At 60.6% G+C, this 16,433-nt stretch overlaps 2 protein-coding genes across 7 annotated transcripts; one reads left to right on the top strand and one right to left on the bottom strand.

Moving 5' to 3' along the window:
- CHTF18 (chromosome transmission fidelity factor 18) lies at positions 1 to 11,289 on the bottom strand (the record flags this gene model as incomplete). Of its 2 annotated transcripts, none has more annotated exon segments than XM_076351233.1 (22): positions 1 to 21; positions 478 to 534; positions 1,399 to 1,515; positions 2,469 to 2,613; positions 4,310 to 4,440; positions 4,980 to 5,129; positions 5,236 to 5,460; positions 5,610 to 5,772; positions 6,085 to 6,215; positions 6,498 to 6,596; positions 6,685 to 6,778; positions 7,151 to 7,284; positions 7,445 to 7,568; positions 7,698 to 7,795; positions 8,540 to 8,752; positions 9,466 to 9,607; positions 9,817 to 9,869; positions 10,012 to 10,101; positions 10,237 to 10,429; positions 10,544 to 10,682; positions 10,842 to 11,018; positions 11,185 to 11,289. In XM_076351233.1, coding segments are annotated over 22 exon segments (2,790 nt in total), but the record flags the coding sequence as incomplete, so codon positions are not given.
- Positions 11,290 to 11,467: 178 nt separating this feature from the next.
- Positions 11,468 to 16,418, top strand: RPUSD1 (RNA pseudouridine synthase domain containing 1). 5 transcript variants are annotated; one of them, XR_012996420.1, is made up of 7 exons: positions 11,771 to 12,061; positions 12,234 to 12,425; positions 12,537 to 12,660; positions 12,805 to 12,907; positions 12,997 to 13,098; positions 13,414 to 15,859; positions 16,188 to 16,418. XR_012996420.1 is itself a non-coding variant. In XM_076351000.1 (6 exons), the coding sequence occupies exons 2-6, from the start codon at positions 12,340 to 12,342 to the stop codon at positions 13,812 to 13,814; spliced, it is 816 nt and encodes a 271-aa protein (XP_076207115.1). In that variant the 5' UTR covers positions 11,468 to 11,546; positions 12,286 to 12,339; the 3' UTR covers positions 13,815 to 16,418. The 5 variants fall into 5 exon arrangements, 4 of the variants coding, with proteins under 4 accessions (XP_076207115.1, XP_076207114.1, XP_076207116.1 ...); XM_076351000.1 differs by lacking the exon at positions 11,771 to 12,061 and adding an exon at positions 11,468 to 11,546 and having other exon boundaries at positions 12,286 to 12,425; positions 13,414 to 16,418; XM_076350999.1 differs by lacking the exon at positions 11,771 to 12,061 and adding an exon at positions 11,468 to 11,546 and having other exon boundaries at positions 13,414 to 16,418.
- The last annotated feature ends 15 nt before the right edge of the window (positions 16,419 to 16,433 follow it).

Raw genomic sequence — 16,433 nt, 5'->3', positions numbered from 1 at the left:
TGTCCTCGGAGGCCTGAGGGGCTGCGAGGGGGAAGATCGATGTCAAAAACTCACAGAAACTCCTAAAGTTGCAACCTGCGCCCAGGCTGCACGGGAAGGGCCGGGGAGCTGGCGCCGGGCGGTTTGCACGGGCAGAGCTGATGCTCCCACATCCCGGATCCTGCAAGGTACCCACAACACTGCTCCCCAGCTCAGTGTATTTGCTGGCCCTTTGGACGCTGCCAGAATCCACCGACCTGCCCACAGGCACCCCCCGCCTGCTGCATCGGGGGCAGTTTTGCCCAGTATCCCCTCCCCACCCCGCTGACGTCCGCCGGGGCACAGTGCTTGGGGACAGAGCCCCTGCTTGGGTACCTGTGCGGGGTCCAGGCACTGCGAATGCAGGGACCCCCCGGCAGCGCCCATGGCCACCCTGTCCCTCTGCCACCCACCCGGGGCTGGGGCCACCCATGGCCACCCCATCCCTCTGCCACCTACCCGGGGCCGCGGCCGCCCACTGCGCCGAAGCGGCCGCCCGAAGAAGTCGGTCTCAGGCTGTGAAAAGCAAAAAGCAGAAGGTGAGCGCGGCTTCGTCAGCGCCTGCACTTACAGCTCACATTCGGAGAGAGCCAAAAGCAAACCCAGTTTCTCTCCGGCAGCTCGGTGCAAGGCTAGACCCCAGTGACACCCCTCAGCTCTGCCCAATTTTAAGCTAAGTCAGCCCTAGACAGCGTCTAAGGCGGTTCAGAGGAGCCCCTCGCTGGGGCTCTTGCGCGGGGCCGTGCCGGCCCCTTCTCCCTCCGAGCACCCTGCACAGGAGGAAGCCTGCCGAGCAGGAGCCGGATGCAAATCCCGCAAGAAAGGGCCAACGGCCTCGGTAAAATGCAAACTGCATTCAAAAATCGGGTGGGAAAGACAAACTTTAAGGTTCATCGTGCTAAAGCGGGGTTTTATGGACGGCCAAGGCCTCGAAGCTGAGCCCGTGGAGAGGGGTGGTGGCAGGGGACCACCTCTTGCTCCTCTTGGCCGCTATCGGGATGCCCGGGGTGGGACCAGCCTGGCTCACCTGCTGATGTCCCCACAGCCCCCCGAGCTGTGTGTGCACCTCCCCGCCTGGTGAGCAGCTCTCCCCGCAACCCCGTAGCTTCCACTGAGCCAAAATTCAGCTATTTTAACCCATTCACATCGCCTTCATTCCCCACCCCTGAAAGCTTCGCAGAACACGGCCGTAATTGTCACCCAGATCTAATTCATCCCCATGCTGTAAACCCAGCGATGCAATTACAGGGCACGTGGTGCCAAACTATTCTATTAAAAGAAACTGTACTAAAAATAAATAAATACCAGTGGAGACAGCCAGTCTCTAGCAGCCAAGGTACGCGCTGGCAGGAAATTAGGTAGAAATTGCAGCCCCCTCACCTTGTCCTCCACCGCCGCCCTCCGGACAATGTGCTCCAGGCGTTGCTGGTGGTTGGGGGCCACCGCCGGCCCCGCGTCCGCTCGCTCCCTTGCCTCGCCGAGGCCGTTCCCGGGCTCCTGCGGGGAGGAGAGCCCTGAGTGAGGGTCCCCTCGGGGCCGGACGAGCTCAAGGTTTGGGCATCCCCCCCAGGTGATGCACAGCCTGAGGGCAGGACGGTGCCTTGCCAGCCGTCCCGCACAACCCCTCTATTTGCTGCCGGCTTTGATTACAATATCCAAACAACTTGGCAAGGATTTTTGCATCATTTTCTGTCTCCCAGCAGCACACGAGATTAGCCCCGGCAGCGCTTGGGGCACGTGCGTGTTTGCAGCCCCTTTCCCTGGGACTTCACGGTCGGCACCGTGTAAACAAGGAGCCTTCAGAGATGTTTTTGCAGCATCTCTTTGCCCCACGCATCCCCCGAGAAAGCCCTTCTGCTGCAAGAAGGGGCTCTCGGGGATTAATTATCCCTGCGGCACCAGCTACAGCCGAGCCGTTTCTCAGCCTCCACATTTGCCCGTTTCCACCTTCTCCTGCCTTCTGCCCGCCGCCCCACGGAGGGTTTCGGCGGTGGGCAGAGTAACTCTGCTCCTCCCAGGGGCTTTGGGACCTTTGGGAGGATTGAAGTGAAGCTGCAAGGGAAGGTGCAGGCAGGAGAGAGCAGGTCAGCTCCCCCCCAGACACGTACAAATCGCAGCCAGACAAACTAAAATTCCCATCGCGTCGCAACCCTCATTAGAGGGTTGAAGGGTTTAAAGCTTTAACTCACAATGAGCGTTTCTTTCCAGAATTCCTGCAAGAAGATGAGCACTTCGGGCATGTCACCCCGGTGCAGATGCGCTGCCCTGAAGGCAGATGGCTGCAACTGGGGGTGGGTGGGGGGGTGGGGGGTGTTAATCCTGGATTTCCATTTGCAGAGCGAAAGCCACCAGCTGCTTTGGAAAGACCACGACCCCACAGGACGGACAAGTCCTATCAACGGACCCACCACCCCCCCCGAAAACCACAGGACACCGCAAGCCCTCCCTACCTCGCCCAGGTTTCGCGCCTGCAGCAAAGCCTCCGTCCTCCTCATCTTCTCCAGCTCGATCTCCCTGGCGATGAGCTGCTTGGCCTGGTAGGTCAACTGCCTGCGAGCCGGCAGGTCCGGGAACCGGCAGACGTCCTCCACGTTCCTGCACCGCGGAGGAGGGGAAGCGGAGAAAATAAATCAATACTGAAAAATAAAAAAAGCATTATGCAAACTGCAGCCTGACACGGGCACGGAGAGACCCGCCACCCTCCCAGCCCCGTCCCCCCCAGCCTCTCGGTACGATCCTGACCACGGTGCCTCAGTTTCCCCATCGCTGCCCTCTCCGAGTCTGCGTGTGCGACAGCGCTCTAGAAGATGCCCAGCAAGCGGTGCCGGCCGTGCGGAGCCAGGTTGCTGCAGGGCATCTCAGCTGCATGGGAACTCAGGAGGGATTATGTGCTTTTTAATCTTGGTTTTAATGCAAGAAGAGGAAATTGCAGGCGGGTCTGTGCCGAACAGATTGCCCTGAAAAAGCCACGGCCACATCACAGCTTGGGCACGAGCAGCACCACGACCCTTCGCATGAACCCCCGGGGTGCACGCAGAGAGCCATTTAATTGAGATATGGCCATGAACAGTAATTTTGGCTAATCAGAACAGCTTTATTCTTAATGGGTTGGTGCACCACATCTAGAGTTGGGCCTGTTTCAGCACAGCAAAAGCCCAGGCGCAGCCCCAGCACGGAGGGGCCAGCTGGGCCGGCTCCTCTGCCAGCTGTAAATATTTCATGCTTTATTCACATTCAATATTATTCCCCTTAAAATAAAGGGAACAAAGTCGTCTCGTCAGATGGCTTTGCAGTCATTTAGAAATTGGCTGTCAAACCTACGATTTAAAAAGTTTTAAAGAGAAAACACAGGTTTCGTTGTTGACAACAACTCCGTTTGCCAGAGAGACGCTGGGACGTGACTCACAGGTGCCACCGGGACGTGACACCCCCACGGTCCCCGTCATCGCTGTGCAGAGCCTGGAAACTGGCTCAGAATTCGCAAAAAAAAGCAAAGCAAAGCGAAGCGAAGCACCGCGCCTGCTTGCGCCACGTGGCTCCCAGTGTCCCACGGTTTCCCCACAGCCGTGGGGCACAGCCTGGCACGGGGAGGGCAAGAGAGGACGGCTCTCGGCAGCCCCTGCAGCTCCCCAGGCCTTTCTGTGGCAAAAAAAATAAATAAATAAAGCGCTTCACTGTAATTAGATACAGCTGCTTGATTTAACAGAGGCTAATTTTTGTAATTAACTTTGCACCAGGAAGACATTAGCGTTGCTCCTAGCGGTGGTCGGGTCTTCACCGAAGCCTCAGGGGCGTTTATGGCTCTGTATATACTTAAAGCACAATGAGCCTCAAGTCTACCAATGGCCAGCTATTACTATACAAATTAACCACGGCTACAGTGACCTGTGCGCAACGTGCCCAGATGGACCTGCTCTCCCCGGCTGCCACGAGCCCCCGGCAGCTTTGGTCCCTCCTCTGCTGGCTCTGGACACAGCCAAAAGCAGCTGCTTCCTTTCCTTTAATCCCATTAGAGCAAAGCCAGCCCTGCTTCGGGCTGCTGGGCTCCTCCTTTAAAAAAAAAACGAGGCAAAAAAGCAGATAATCCCCACAGAGCCACCATCAGAGAAAGCGGGCTCCCTGCGGCCATCCCGGCACGGGCAGCTCGCGCCAACCCAGCTGCCGTCGCCGGAGAGACCTCTGGCTGCAAGAAACCAACTCAACACCGTGATGCCTTCAGGCTCAAACTCCTTCCCGAATTCTCTGCTGTTACTTTCGACCCCTACACCTTCTCCTCACCCTCGGGACTTACGGGTCGAGCTTGTAGACGTACTGGCCCTCGGGCAGGCGCTCCTGGTGGTAGGTGAGGTTGTAGGCCAGCATGGTGCTGATGAGGTCTGCCAGCTGCTGCTTCTCCTTCAGGCTGTAGAGCTGCGTGTTCACCTGGGGCGAAGAGCGGGAGAGCATCACTAATCCATAACAACTTCTAAACATAAAAATAACCTGGATTATGAGAAAGGACAGTTAATACCCGCGAGGTTCAGACCAAGTTTAGTTTCCTATTAGGGACACACGTACTTCACAGAGCAGGGACAGTCCCCTCTGATGGCCCAAAGGGTAAATGCACCCAACACAACCACGCCTGCAGGTGAATCTGCTGCCGAAAGGAGACTGCTACAGCCCCCCAAACCCCTGCTCAGCCCAAGCCCACCCCCGGATGTCTGGGAGGTGCAGGACACCCCCCCCCCCGTGCACCCAGCAGCCGGGTCTCTCAGTGCTGCATGCCTGGCTTCCCTCCGGCTTCTGCATCAGCTGCAACGTTAAACCGACCCCGAATTTGGGACAGAGGTCTGGGATAGCTCAGCCTGGGCGATGCAGCGCAGGGGACGTGTCCCAGCCCTCATGGGGGGGTTTGCAGAGGGGACACGTCACCCGGGCAGAACTCCTGCCACCGTAGCGAGAGGGAGCCGGTGGGCACTCACCGGTCGGAGCTTCGGGGCGATGATGTCCAGCAGCAGGCAGAGGACCTCCAAGACAAGAGACTGCTGCCCCGCGCGGCTGCGGGCGCTGGGCGTTATCCCCGACACCATGGACATGACGAGGTTCTGCATGTGGTTCAGCTTGGCCAGGGCCTGGGTGGAGAGGGCAGGGACGGCTCAGCCACGACTGCAACCACGGACGTCCCCGCAGGTGACAGAGCTGGAGTCACGCTGCTGCCATGCCCTGCCCGGTACTTGCCTCGTGCTGGCTGCTGGGATAAGCGAGCCGGGGGATGCTGGTGGCCGCGAAGAGCAGGTGGAAAGCCACGGGCAGGAAAGGCACGTATCGCATCAGATGGAAGCTCTGCCCGTGCAGGACAGCGCGGCTCAGCAGGTCGGAGAAGCCCAGCCACTCCAGGGCCAAACACACCGAGCCGAAACTGGAGTCCCGCAGCTTCATGTTCAGGAAATTGTCGTACAGACCCTGGAAGTGGATGCCGATCACAGACGGCTCGAGGCTGGGCAGACAGTCCCATCAGAGCATGCTGCTGGGACTTCGAGCATCCCACTGAGCTCAGCTTCAGCACAACACAGCAGAGGAAGGTGCCCGGCTCTCCCCCTTGGCTGCTCTACCTGCGCGAGCTTCTCCTGCTCCCCCGAGGAGATGGCGAGGTGCAGGATGTGGTGGAAGCGGTGGGAGGACGCGTTGAAGCCAGCCGTCCCCCTGAGGTGCGACAGGTCCTCATCGCCCACCAGGAGCTGGGTTGGCAAAGCGGGGTCCATCCCTATCCTGTGCCTAGGGGGAGCCCAAACAGAAGAGCTCAGGGTGCCCCGACGCTAAAGGGACCAGCGAGGAATATTTGGACCCTTGCAAACTGGACTGAAGGCAATACCGATGCCAAATTATTGGGCACTAAAGAGGGCGGCCAAAGAGCATCTGGACACACAGATCTGCTGAAACGAAGCCGGGTCTGCTACAGGGCAAAACAGCTCTCCAGGACCTGAAAGGTTTCTCCACCGCAGGTCTTGCAAGCAGGTCAGGGGATACCACGAAGCAGTGTGCCCCAAGCAGACAGCAGACCTAATAAATCCCCCCCCCCCCTTTTACCTTTGGACCCTTGGGAGCTGGAAGATATCTTGCCAGATGGAGAAGAGCCCCTTGTTTTGGTCCTTCAAGCCGATCTTCATCGTCTGCACCATCTGCACGCTCAGTTCCTTCTGGCCTCGGCCGTGCAGGAACTGCAACACAAGCGAGGGGCTGGGGAGGACGGGCACCGCCGGGAGGGAGGGGATGCCCGCAACGGCTAGCTGGTGCTGAGGAAAGCCAGAGACAGAGGCACCTCGCTATTCCTCGCTTTGTAGGGGAATCAAGGTTAAAAATAACACAGGGGACAGGGTGGACATTTTAGGGATCTGCCTGGGACACAGTGTTTTTTCCCCTCCATCCCCATCCGAGCCCAGATCAAGACAAGAGCCGCAGCAAGTCCGTGTCCCCCAGAGACCTCCCGGCGACACCAGTACCTGCAGGGTGTTTATGCAGGAGCGGATGTCGTTCTCCGTCTTCTCGCACAGCGCCAGCAGCGCGCCCGTGTCCGCCCGCATGCCCTGCCGCAGGGCGATCTGCAGGAGAGGGGGGTCAGCAGGGAGGGCCTGCCGGTCGGGGAGGCGGGGGGAAACACAACGAGAGGAGCCCTCAGCCACGCCGCACCTCGCAGAGCCGCTGGGCGAGCCGGGACGGCGCTGTCCGAGGGAAGTTTAGCAGGAACGATTGCTGCCGCAGCGGCCGGAGGGCAGGAACGTACCTGGCAAAGGGAAGCACAGGGGTCTCTGAGCGACCCTAGCAAAGGAAGAAATCCAGCTATTAATGCTCCGCTCAAAGAGAGACAGGTTATTTAGCAGCTGCCTGTACACCACTGCACGCTTGGGCATGCACAATCGCGACCGTACACTCACACCTAGCTACAAGTCACCCCAGCAGATACAAAAACTGGGGGGTTTCAGGAAAGCTGAGCATGTTGTAGTTTTGCTTTTCATAAGGTACTTCTAAGCCACAGGTCTGACAGCAGAGAACTCGGCACAGGAAGGCTTTGGCTAGAGGCAACAGCAGCCGCCTCCTCGCTTGTGGCAGGGGTCTCAGCTCCCCATCCCTCCCCAGACACGCAGGTGATACTAACTGGTCGTTGCAGATGCAGATGATGGGCCTTAGCAGCAGCCCGCCCTCGCGCCGCCTCCTCCGGCCCGCGCCGGCCGCTGCCTCGCCCTCCCCATCCTTACGGTGGATGATGTTTAGCAGCACGTTGATAGATGCCTTGGGGGGAGGAGGGGGGGATAAATCAAGGACAGAAGGGATGAATTCTTGCTGTTCAGAGGCAAGGAATGACTCCTAAAACGGAGCCGGGGATGATCCACTAAGAGGGCAATAATTAAGCGGTTAATGCAAAAGGTGGCCAGACCCAGGCTGGGCTTACTGCGGGCGCGCCGTCTATCTCATCGATGATCAGGCAGTTGGGCTTCTCGTTGGCACCCAGCACAGACTTCATCTGGGTGGCAGCTTCGATGCGGGTTTTGAAAACTTCGGGGCTGCGGTCATCACTGCCAAGACAAGCCGGTGCCAGGCTGCTGCAGCTCGGCACCACCTCCGGCACGGCACCACCTCCGGCACGGCACCACCTCCGGCACCTTCTGGGGCAGGGCAGGGCTGGGCAGTCGGCGCAGACTCACCTGGCGTTCATCTCGACGGCGTTGTATCCCGCGTGCTTCGCGATGACGTGGGCCAGCGTGGTCTTTCCCAAGCCCGGCGGGCCACAGAGCAGGGCTACCTGCGGCAGAGAGGTAACGTCAGCCCGGCAGGCAGCGAGGCAGGGCTTCCTCCGGCACCGACCAAGGCCGCCACGCGCGGGGACGAGGCTCTGCAGCCTGCAAACCAGTCTGCTTCAACCTGTGGGAGAAACCCTCTGAGAAAAGAGAAAGTCACTGGAAGAAAGAGAATATAACAGAAACTCTCAGAGGTGACGGAGTCATCCCGGCAGTGTCTCTCATGCACACATTTAAGTTTGCAGGGCAATAAATAGAAAAGGCTGAACAAAATCCCTTCCAGAATTACACTCCTGAGAAGCACAGCTGTTAGTATCTGGGTTTGTTTCCCCTTTTTCATATCCTCTCACTGGACAGGTTGAAGCTGGTTAGCTGGCCTGGGTGTGTTATCTCTGCTCCCTTTAGCATTTGAGCACCATTGCTCTTTTCCAGATGCAGAAACTCTTGCTCAAAGGCACGGCACGTCTGCCCCGAACAAATAAAGTCAAGACCAGCCTCTGCTAAAAAGGGTACGTCTGTCTTCAACCAGCCCATTTAATTTGGCTGGAGAAAGCCTGTTCCCCTCCCCTTGTTATCACATTACTTGAGCCAAAACAAAAAAAGAAATGAGAAAACCCCATAATTGCTACTGAGAAACAAGGAATCCAATTTCTGCTAGATCTGTACTGGAAGACCCTGCTCCTCACCAAGCGGTGGGATGAGAGGGATAGGAGAGGAGACCCACCACAGCGGCCTCCTGTCCTGCTCACCTTGTATTTGGGTCTCTTGTGCTGGTCCAGCTCAGCCTCCAGAATCTCCTCTGTGAGCTGGACCTTCGTTTTCCATTTATTCTGCTGCTCCTTGGGCTGGTTGGATGGAGGATGAGCCTCAGCGCTGGGCTTGGCCTTCTTCACAGCCTTCTCCTTCCCGAACACCACCGTGTCCCAGAGCTTGAGCCACTTCAGAAGGCAGCGGTTCGTGTACTGCGTGTCGGGCAAGAAAGCAAGCAAACCCTGTTGAACCTCAGAAGGATCTGGCCGAGGACAGAGAAAGGCCTCTCCTTCATGGCTTAAAAACCAGCGTGGCGTGCAGAGGAAGGAGCCAAGCCCAGGGGGGCAACGCGGAGCGTGTCTGCCCAGACAGACCTCGAGCACACGGCAGGTCGCCTCCCGCCATGGGAGAGGCTGCCCAGGTTTCCACCCGGCATCTCTGTGGGACAGCCTGGGAACGCGGCTTCCCTTCCCAACTCGGCCACCATCCCGTGGGGAAACTGGGGACAAGTCACATCAGCCCCATCCCTGCTGTCCCTCGTCTGTCTCGGCTCAGCCCAGCGCTTTTCAGCCTCTTCTGTAATTTCCGATTCCCTACAAAACTTCTAATATTCCAAAAAAATCGAAATTGCCAACCATTCCTGGCTAAAGTCCACCCAATCTTTTTTGTCTTATTTTGGTCATCTTTCATAGTCTCTTTTGTCGGAAGGTCCACAGCCTACAGCTGAAAAACCCCCACCCCGAGCTCTCTGCAGCAGGACTGCCCCCGGGCAGGGCTAGCACGGACAGAGCCCCCCAGCCAGCGCTTCCGAAAGCCCCACGAGCAAAGGCAGCACCGTAAAACCACGATCCCACAGCATTAAGGAGGGTTATAAAAGTGGCAAGCCCACCTGAACCCCAACCCCCCACTTATGCTAGAACCTCACATCATCGCTGAGCAGCTCCATGTAGCGCCGGGGAGTAAACTTGTCCACCCAGAGGCAATGCAGCGCAGACTCCTCCTCGTCTGCCGGCTCCGCTTCCCCGCTGGGCTCCGGGCTCTCGGCGCTGGTTTCGCTCTCGAGGCAACTGCAAGAAAGAATTAACTTGCCCCAAACCACCCAGGGAGTCAGGGCAGGGCTGGGAATCACACCCCAACTTTCCAAGCTGGGGATGCTGAGGGTGAAGAGGCTCCTCTGCTCGCAGGTCCCCAAAACTTGGACCCCACCAGAGCATCTCGGGAGCCGTGTCCGACAGCGTGGCAGGGATAGGAGTGGGATTTCGTCCCAACATCTCACCTGTTTATTATCTCCGTCAGCTGCTGCGACGCCTCCAGAACACGCCTTCGACGCTTGAGCACAAAGAGGGCGAGAAGGGGGGCTCAGAGACGCCCTGCTAACCCACGGCTGGGGGGAGCGGGGATTCGGGAGCCAACACTGCGGTTATCCAGGGGTGGCAGGGGAAGACGGGAAGGTTGGTATAAGATGCGATACCTCTTCATCTACTTGTTCCTTCAGGTAGGAGAAAGGCACCCCCAGCAAGTGGAGCGGCCTGCGTGCGTTCCAGCCCAGGGAATCGGGGAGCTGCGAGGAGCAGAGGACACACACCGACGTTCACACCGATGCTCAGCACAAACATTTCGTGCTTCATCAAAGATCGCCTCCTGAACTGGATGGAGGTCACAAAGAAGCAAGCCAGGCCTTCAGATCCCTCCTTACCTCCACCCCCGTCCTGGAGGGATCATCCCTCACAACCATGAAGACCCTGGTGCCCTCGGTGGATGTCACGTTGATGTAGTCCTCCAGGATCGGTGGCCGCTTGAGGACCCGCTTCTTCTCGGAGGGCGGCGTGGTCTGCAGCGGGGCCATGCCACTCATCTCCAGGTGGTCCGAGCTGGAGAACACCAGGTTCCTTTAGCAGGGGCGAGGGAAAGGGCCCTTGAACCCCACCGAAGGTTGGTTCAAGGTGGGGTTCAAGGGCCCTTTCCCTCGCCCCGGCTAAAAGTGAGGTTCAAGGTGGTCAAACCTGGCAGTCTGGGGAGAAGGTGCCTCTGGGCCGGGCGCAAACGTGCCAGCATCCCAGAGGACATCAGGAGCCAACTCATCATCCGCACCAAAATTGAGCTTCTTAACAGCTTCCAGGCGCTGTCGCTTTGGCTTCGGGGCTGCGCGAGACGCCAGGGCAGGAGGAAGAAGAGGAGAAGCATCGTTGACCGAAGGGCAGCACCCCGCACCGCTCGGGGCCGAGGCGGGGAGAGGGGTCGGCAGCACCGGGCGACCCATTGGGGCTGCAAGACCTCCAACAAACCCGGCTTGAGCCAAACCTGCTGGGGACTGTGGCGGGGAGCCGGGTGGGACACAGCCCCGGTCCCTCTTCCTGGGGTTGGTGCCCCCCGGGCCGCTGCCCCCGACGGGGTCCCCGGGGGGGTCGGGCTCCTCCGGCGGCTGCCTCCGGCCCCGAAACTGGGAGATTTTGGGGCCAGCGGGCGGGGATGGGTCATCTGCAAGAGGTGTTACACGACGGCGACGCTCACCGGGGGGGACCCACGATGGGGCGGGCACACGCGGCTCCGCGGCCGGCCGCGCAAAGCCCGGTCCTGCCCGCCCGCCCGCTCCCTCCCTCCGTCCGTCCGTCCACCGCCCCCGGTACCGTGACACGGCGCCCACCTCCCAGCTCGGCCAGCACCTCCAGCTCGGCCGCGAACCGCTGGCAGAAGTCCTCGTCGGAGCCCTCCTCGGGGCCCTCCTCGGGGCCCGCCATGGGACCCGCCATGGGCCGCGCCGGCACCGCGCCCCGCGCCCGCCCGCACCGCGTTTCCGGCCGCCGCGCACTTAGCGGAGCCGCCGCTGATTGGAGGCGGCGCGCCGGCCGGAAGAGGCGGCGGCGCTGATTGGACGCGACGCGCGGCTGGACGCGGCGGCGGCGGCGCTGATTGGACGCGACGCGCGGCCCCGGGCCCGGCGCCTCCGGTGGATACAATGTAGCCGCTCGCCGCCCGGCCCGGCCCGGCCCGGGGACGGCGCTGCAGGTCGGCCCGGGGGGGGGGACGGGGGACGGGGCGGGGGTGGCGCCGTCCCCTCCGCCGCGTCCCGTGGCCGCTCCGCCGTGCGTGTCCCCTGCGGGGCGCCGAGATCGCGGCCCGGCCCCGGCTGGCAGCGGGGAGGGGCGGTGGGACCGGGGCTGGGGGGGGGCGGCGGGAGCGGGGTGAGGCCGAGCCCCACCGTCGGACTGGATCGGCCCGGCACCGTGCGGCTGCGGGGCCTCCGCGCGTGAAAGCGGGACGGGGATGGGGCCTCCCCGCGTGACGCCGGGGCGGTGGCAGAGCTGTGCGGTGTGACACCGGGAGGGCTGCAGGACCTGCACAGCGTGGCCCTGGTACGGCTGTGGCTGCCGTGCTGCTGTAGCACCGGCGCAGCCGCGGCACCGGTACCGCCGTGGGACCTGCACAATGTGACACCGGTAAAGCTGGGGGAACCTGTACAGTGTGACATCGGTGTCGCTCTGGGACCCGTGCGGTATGACACCGGGACCGCTGCAGCACCGGTACATCTCCAGTCCCACTGGGGGTACCCCACCCCTGGGCCCTGCTCCCTGCCTGCTCTCGCTGGGTCCCTTCGCTCCCCTGGGCTGCTGTGCCCGTCCCCGGGGCGCGCAGGCTGCGGCTGGAGGCTCTTCCCACCCCGCTCACCCCGATTCCCCCTCGCGCTCCCCGCAGGGCGCTGGCCATGGAGCCGGGCACCATCGACAACCTGTCCATCCTGTACCAGAGCTCCGACTTCATCGTGGTCAACAAGCACTGGGACATCCGCATCGACAGCAAGATGTGGTACGAGACGCTGACCCTGCAGAGCCAGCTCAAGTACCGCTTCCCCGAGCTGGCCGACCCCGACACCTACTACGGCTTCAGGTGAGCGGCCAGGGACCGAACCGGGCTCTGCCCTGCCTCCGAGCCGTCCGTGGCTGGGCCACGCTGCCCGAGTGCCCGGGGATGCTCCTCCGCCTCCCATCTGCCCCCCAGGTTCTGCCACCAGCTCGACTTCTCCACCAGCGGGGCCCTGTGCGTTGCGCTCAACAAAGCGGCGGCGGGAAGCGCCTACAAGTGTTTTAAAGACCGTCTGGTGACCAAAGCCTATCTCGCCCTGGTAAGCCCACCCCGCCAGGTCCTGCTTCTGGACGTATCTTCTGAGTTTCCAACGTTGCAGCTCGGCCTCTGCTTCTCGTCATCCCGGCGTTGGTGAGGAACGAGCGCCGGGGCTCGGTTTGCAAACTGGCTTTCTGCCCTGCAGGTCAGGGGCCACGTCAGCCAGAGCCGAATGACGATCCGCTACGCCATAGGGAAGAACACCACCGAGGGCATGACCCACATGATGTGCATCGATGGGACGGAGGGTGAGCAGCTCCCGTGCCCTGCCTGCGCTGCCCGGACCACCTGGGCCACGCTGCGGGGAGCTGACCCCCCCCTCCGGATCTTGTTGCAGGCTGTGAAAATCCCAAGCCTTGCCAGTCGGAGCTGATCGTGCTCGAGCACGGGTCCTACAGCGGAGACCCCGTAACCAAAGTGCTGCTGCAGCCGCTGACAGGTGGGAGCTCGGGGCCGGGGCGGCGCGGGCACGGGGGCTGCTGAGGCTGGACAGACAGAGGCAGCAGAGGTGCTGCAGCGGGACCTGCGCTTGCAGCCCCGGGCCTTGGTTGCAGCGTGGTGGCATAGTAAAAAACAAAGCCTAGAAAGGGCTGAGCGGAGCTGAGCGCCGCACTCGGCTCGCGGAGGACTCGGGTTCTCAGACTGGGGGGACAAACGCCGTTTGGTGCGTTGTCACCTCGCACCACTGTGCCCTCGAGGAGGGATTCGGGGATAACCTGTGTCCCTGATTCCTCCGCTCCCGCTTTCCCCCTAGGGCGGACTCATCAGCTCCGGGTTCACTGCAGCGCCATTGGCCACCCCATCGTGGGGGACTTCACCTACAGCCACAAGAAGGACAGCAGTCCCTATAGGATGATGCTCCACGCCTACTACCTGCGCATCCCCACCGGCAACGAGCTCATCGAGGTCTGCGCACCCGACCCCTTCGTCACCACAATGGACAGCAACTGGGTGCCCCACCAGGTCACTCACCGGCTGGATGAGACCATCCAAGAGCTGAAGGACAAGATGATGCAGAAGGGGGAAGAGGAGGAGAGCCAGGAAGCCGTGCTTGGTGGCGGAGGAGAGGAGGCACTGAGCGAAGGCAAGAGCCCGGAGACGGAGGAGCAGCGAGCCCGGTGCGAGCAGTGGTTGGCCGAGTGGGCTTTGGAGTGAGCACAAGCCACGTCTGCATTTCCAGCCCAATGCTCCATTTTCGTCCCAGTGGGTCTCCACAGAGCCCAGCGCTGACTCCACATCTGCACATTCTGTATGCCGCGGCTTCCCTCACTTCTGGGGCTGGGATTAGACAGATTTTAGCAGTGATTAGGATGGGTTTATTTTTTAATGTACACATCATCCATCTGGGCACTGGATGCCCCTTTCCTAATTCTGGGCCTCAGCAGCAGAGTCAGTGTGTCACGTACCAGCTTAGAGTGACCCTAAAGCTTTACGTCCCTGTCCCGGGGCTCAGGCACAGCCGGGACAGCACAGACACTGCCTTTGCCACGAGCACGATGGACGTATCCGCAGACCCTCAGTGCTAGGATGCTAAAACGCAGCCCAGCAAAGGGAGAGGAGAACGTGCCGGGTGCAGCTTCCGTGCCCGTGTCCCCAGTTCCCTTCGCTCCAGCCTGCTGTGCTCACTGGCACACGCGTTGTGTGGGAGGTGGGAGATCAGGAGGCTGAAGTGCAGCTCGGGGGCACCGACAGCCCTCCTAGTCCCGGGGCGGCCCCGGGTGTTTTGCCCGCGGAGCTGGGCTGTGCGACGGGCGCAGGAGAGGTCCCTGCCTGCCACCGAGGATGTGCTGCCTGCCCGTCCCTGCCCTCGCGCTTTCCTTCCTGCCTCAGCCCACGTGTGTTGGTTTTTTTTTTTTTTAAAGGTTTGTTGGAGGTGAGTGAGTGGATACGAATGGATTTTAAACTTTTTTCAAATTTCTATGAGAAGAATCTAGTCTTTTAGCAGTTCTGAAATACCAGTGGTCTCGGAAATGCATGTATTTTTAGTACTTCTGTGGTCAGAATAGCCAGCAGCCCAAAGCTTTTTTAATAGATCTTACTATTCTTTCTCCTAGCGTTGCCTTTTCCTAGCACCCGCTTTTATCCTGGGTGTGGATGTAATCCCTGCTGAGATGGGTCAGAAGACACGAGCCCCTTTCTGCTTTACCCAAACGAGGGGGAATCGGTTTTTGTCCCATCGCGTGGATCCTCGCTGGCAGGTTGCTGCGGGGGTGTCGGCGCCGGGGGGTGCAGCAGGCAGGGCCTTCGGGTGGGCAGTTTGGGAGGGCTCTGGAGCAGCGAGAGCAGCCGAGGAAATGGTTGAAGCTGAAAGAAAGGCTGAGGACTGATGCGAAGAGTGGGAAGGAGCTCGTCTCTCACGCTGGCGCTCAGCTTTGCAAGATGCGGAGAGGAGTTTCTCTGGAAATGCCCTTGCTTTGCCGGCCGGCGGCGTGCCGCTTCACTCTTTCCTTCCCACCCAGCTTGTCCTCTGCAGCCCGTAGAGGACATTTAGAAAATGGAGAGAGCAGGGCAGCTGGCGTGGGCTGGGGAGGGACAGGGGTGGCTGGAGCCCCGTGCATACAGAGCACTGATCCCCGCAGTATTCGGCACCGAGCCGCCACATCAGCACGTGCCCAGAGTTGTCATCACCCCACAAGCCCTGTCCCATTTGAAATGCACCTGACAGTGGTTTCACATAACTCATATTCCTACCCCGAGAGGAAATAAAATGGCACAGCCCTCTCCTCGCGGGTGAACACACCGTGCGGGGGTCACTGAAACCCCGCAGGGTTTTGCATCGCCCGTCCCTGGCATCCCCCAGTGCTGGTGGGTGCAAGCTCACCATGCTGCCCATGTGGCCGGGGAGGAGGTGGCCGTCACCTTGCTTTCATGGCCTGGGACAAAGTGCTGCCGTCTGCTGCAGGATGGTGACTGGTGCACAGCTCACGGCTCTGCAGGCGCCAGCCCTGGGCACCAAGCGGGGACCGTGGGCTCATGAGCTGGTGGCAGAGGGCTCAGGGCGGGGGGGGGGGGTTTGGAGGAGCAGAAGATCTGTCTCCTTCTTCCCAGGCCCCATCCCTGCCCATCCCATCTCCCAGGAGAGGCCGGGGAGGGGAGAGGCAGCCACAGGCGGGTCCAGAAGCTGTAAATGAAGACCATGAACCTGTTTGCCAAAGAACGAACGTGGGTGACGTGCACAGGAGGTCCTGAAAAAATTACAGGTGAGATTTGCACCATCAGAGGCGGGACGCAGCCTTCCCTTCCCACGGGCTCCTGTGCACGATGGGGGACACGTCCTGCAGCCGCACGTCTGGGACGAGGCTGCCCTCGGCCGCAGGGCCGGCGGTCGCTGGCAGTGGTACGTGGGGACACGCTGGTGCCCGCACACAGGGGGATGCTGATGGACCATCAGTGCTGGGCTGGGCGCCCAGTGCTCGCCCCGCCGTCTGCGTTGAGGAGCCCCTGCACCACCCATCAGCCTTTGTGCGTTGCACTTTTACCTGACATTGCACGAACCGGACATAAATATATATTTTCCTTACCCCGCAGAGAGGTGTTCTCCAGGCGCCCTTCCCCGGCTCCCCTCTCGTGCCACATGCAGTCCTGCTCCCTCCTCTCTGCCGTCGCTGCTGCGGGGCCTTTTGCTGCATCGTCTGTGAATCCACTTGTGCATTCGGACCGGGGGGTTGTGATCGGGTGTGTGTTGTGTGACATTCTGTACAGCTTGCAATAACCCTTATTTCTTGTTGCACATTACCGTAGTAAACCATTACCTCTATACCCTGCCGTTCACCC

The sequence above is a fragment of the Aptenodytes patagonicus genome, chromosome 13, assembly GCF_965638725.1.
Source record: "Aptenodytes patagonicus chromosome 13, bAptPat1.pri.cur, whole genome shotgun sequence".
Taxonomy (NCBI): domain Eukaryota; kingdom Metazoa; phylum Chordata; class Aves; order Sphenisciformes; family Spheniscidae; genus Aptenodytes; species Aptenodytes patagonicus.
Note: the sequence above shows the minus strand (reverse complement) of the source record. Positions and strands in the feature narration are given on the sequence as shown.

Coding starts and splice junctions, on each gene's coding strand:
- RPUSD1 (XM_076350998.1), top strand. CDS start 12,036: ATGACACCGGGACCGCTGCAGCACCG. Junction 12,426..12,536: donor GACACCTACTACGGCTTCAG/GTGAGCGGCCAG, acceptor TCTGCCCCCCAG/GTTCTGCCACCAGCTCGACT. Junction 13,099..13,413: donor GCTGCTGCAGCCGCTGACAG/GTGGGAGCTCGG, acceptor CTTTCCCCCTAG/GGCGGACTCATCAGCTCCGG.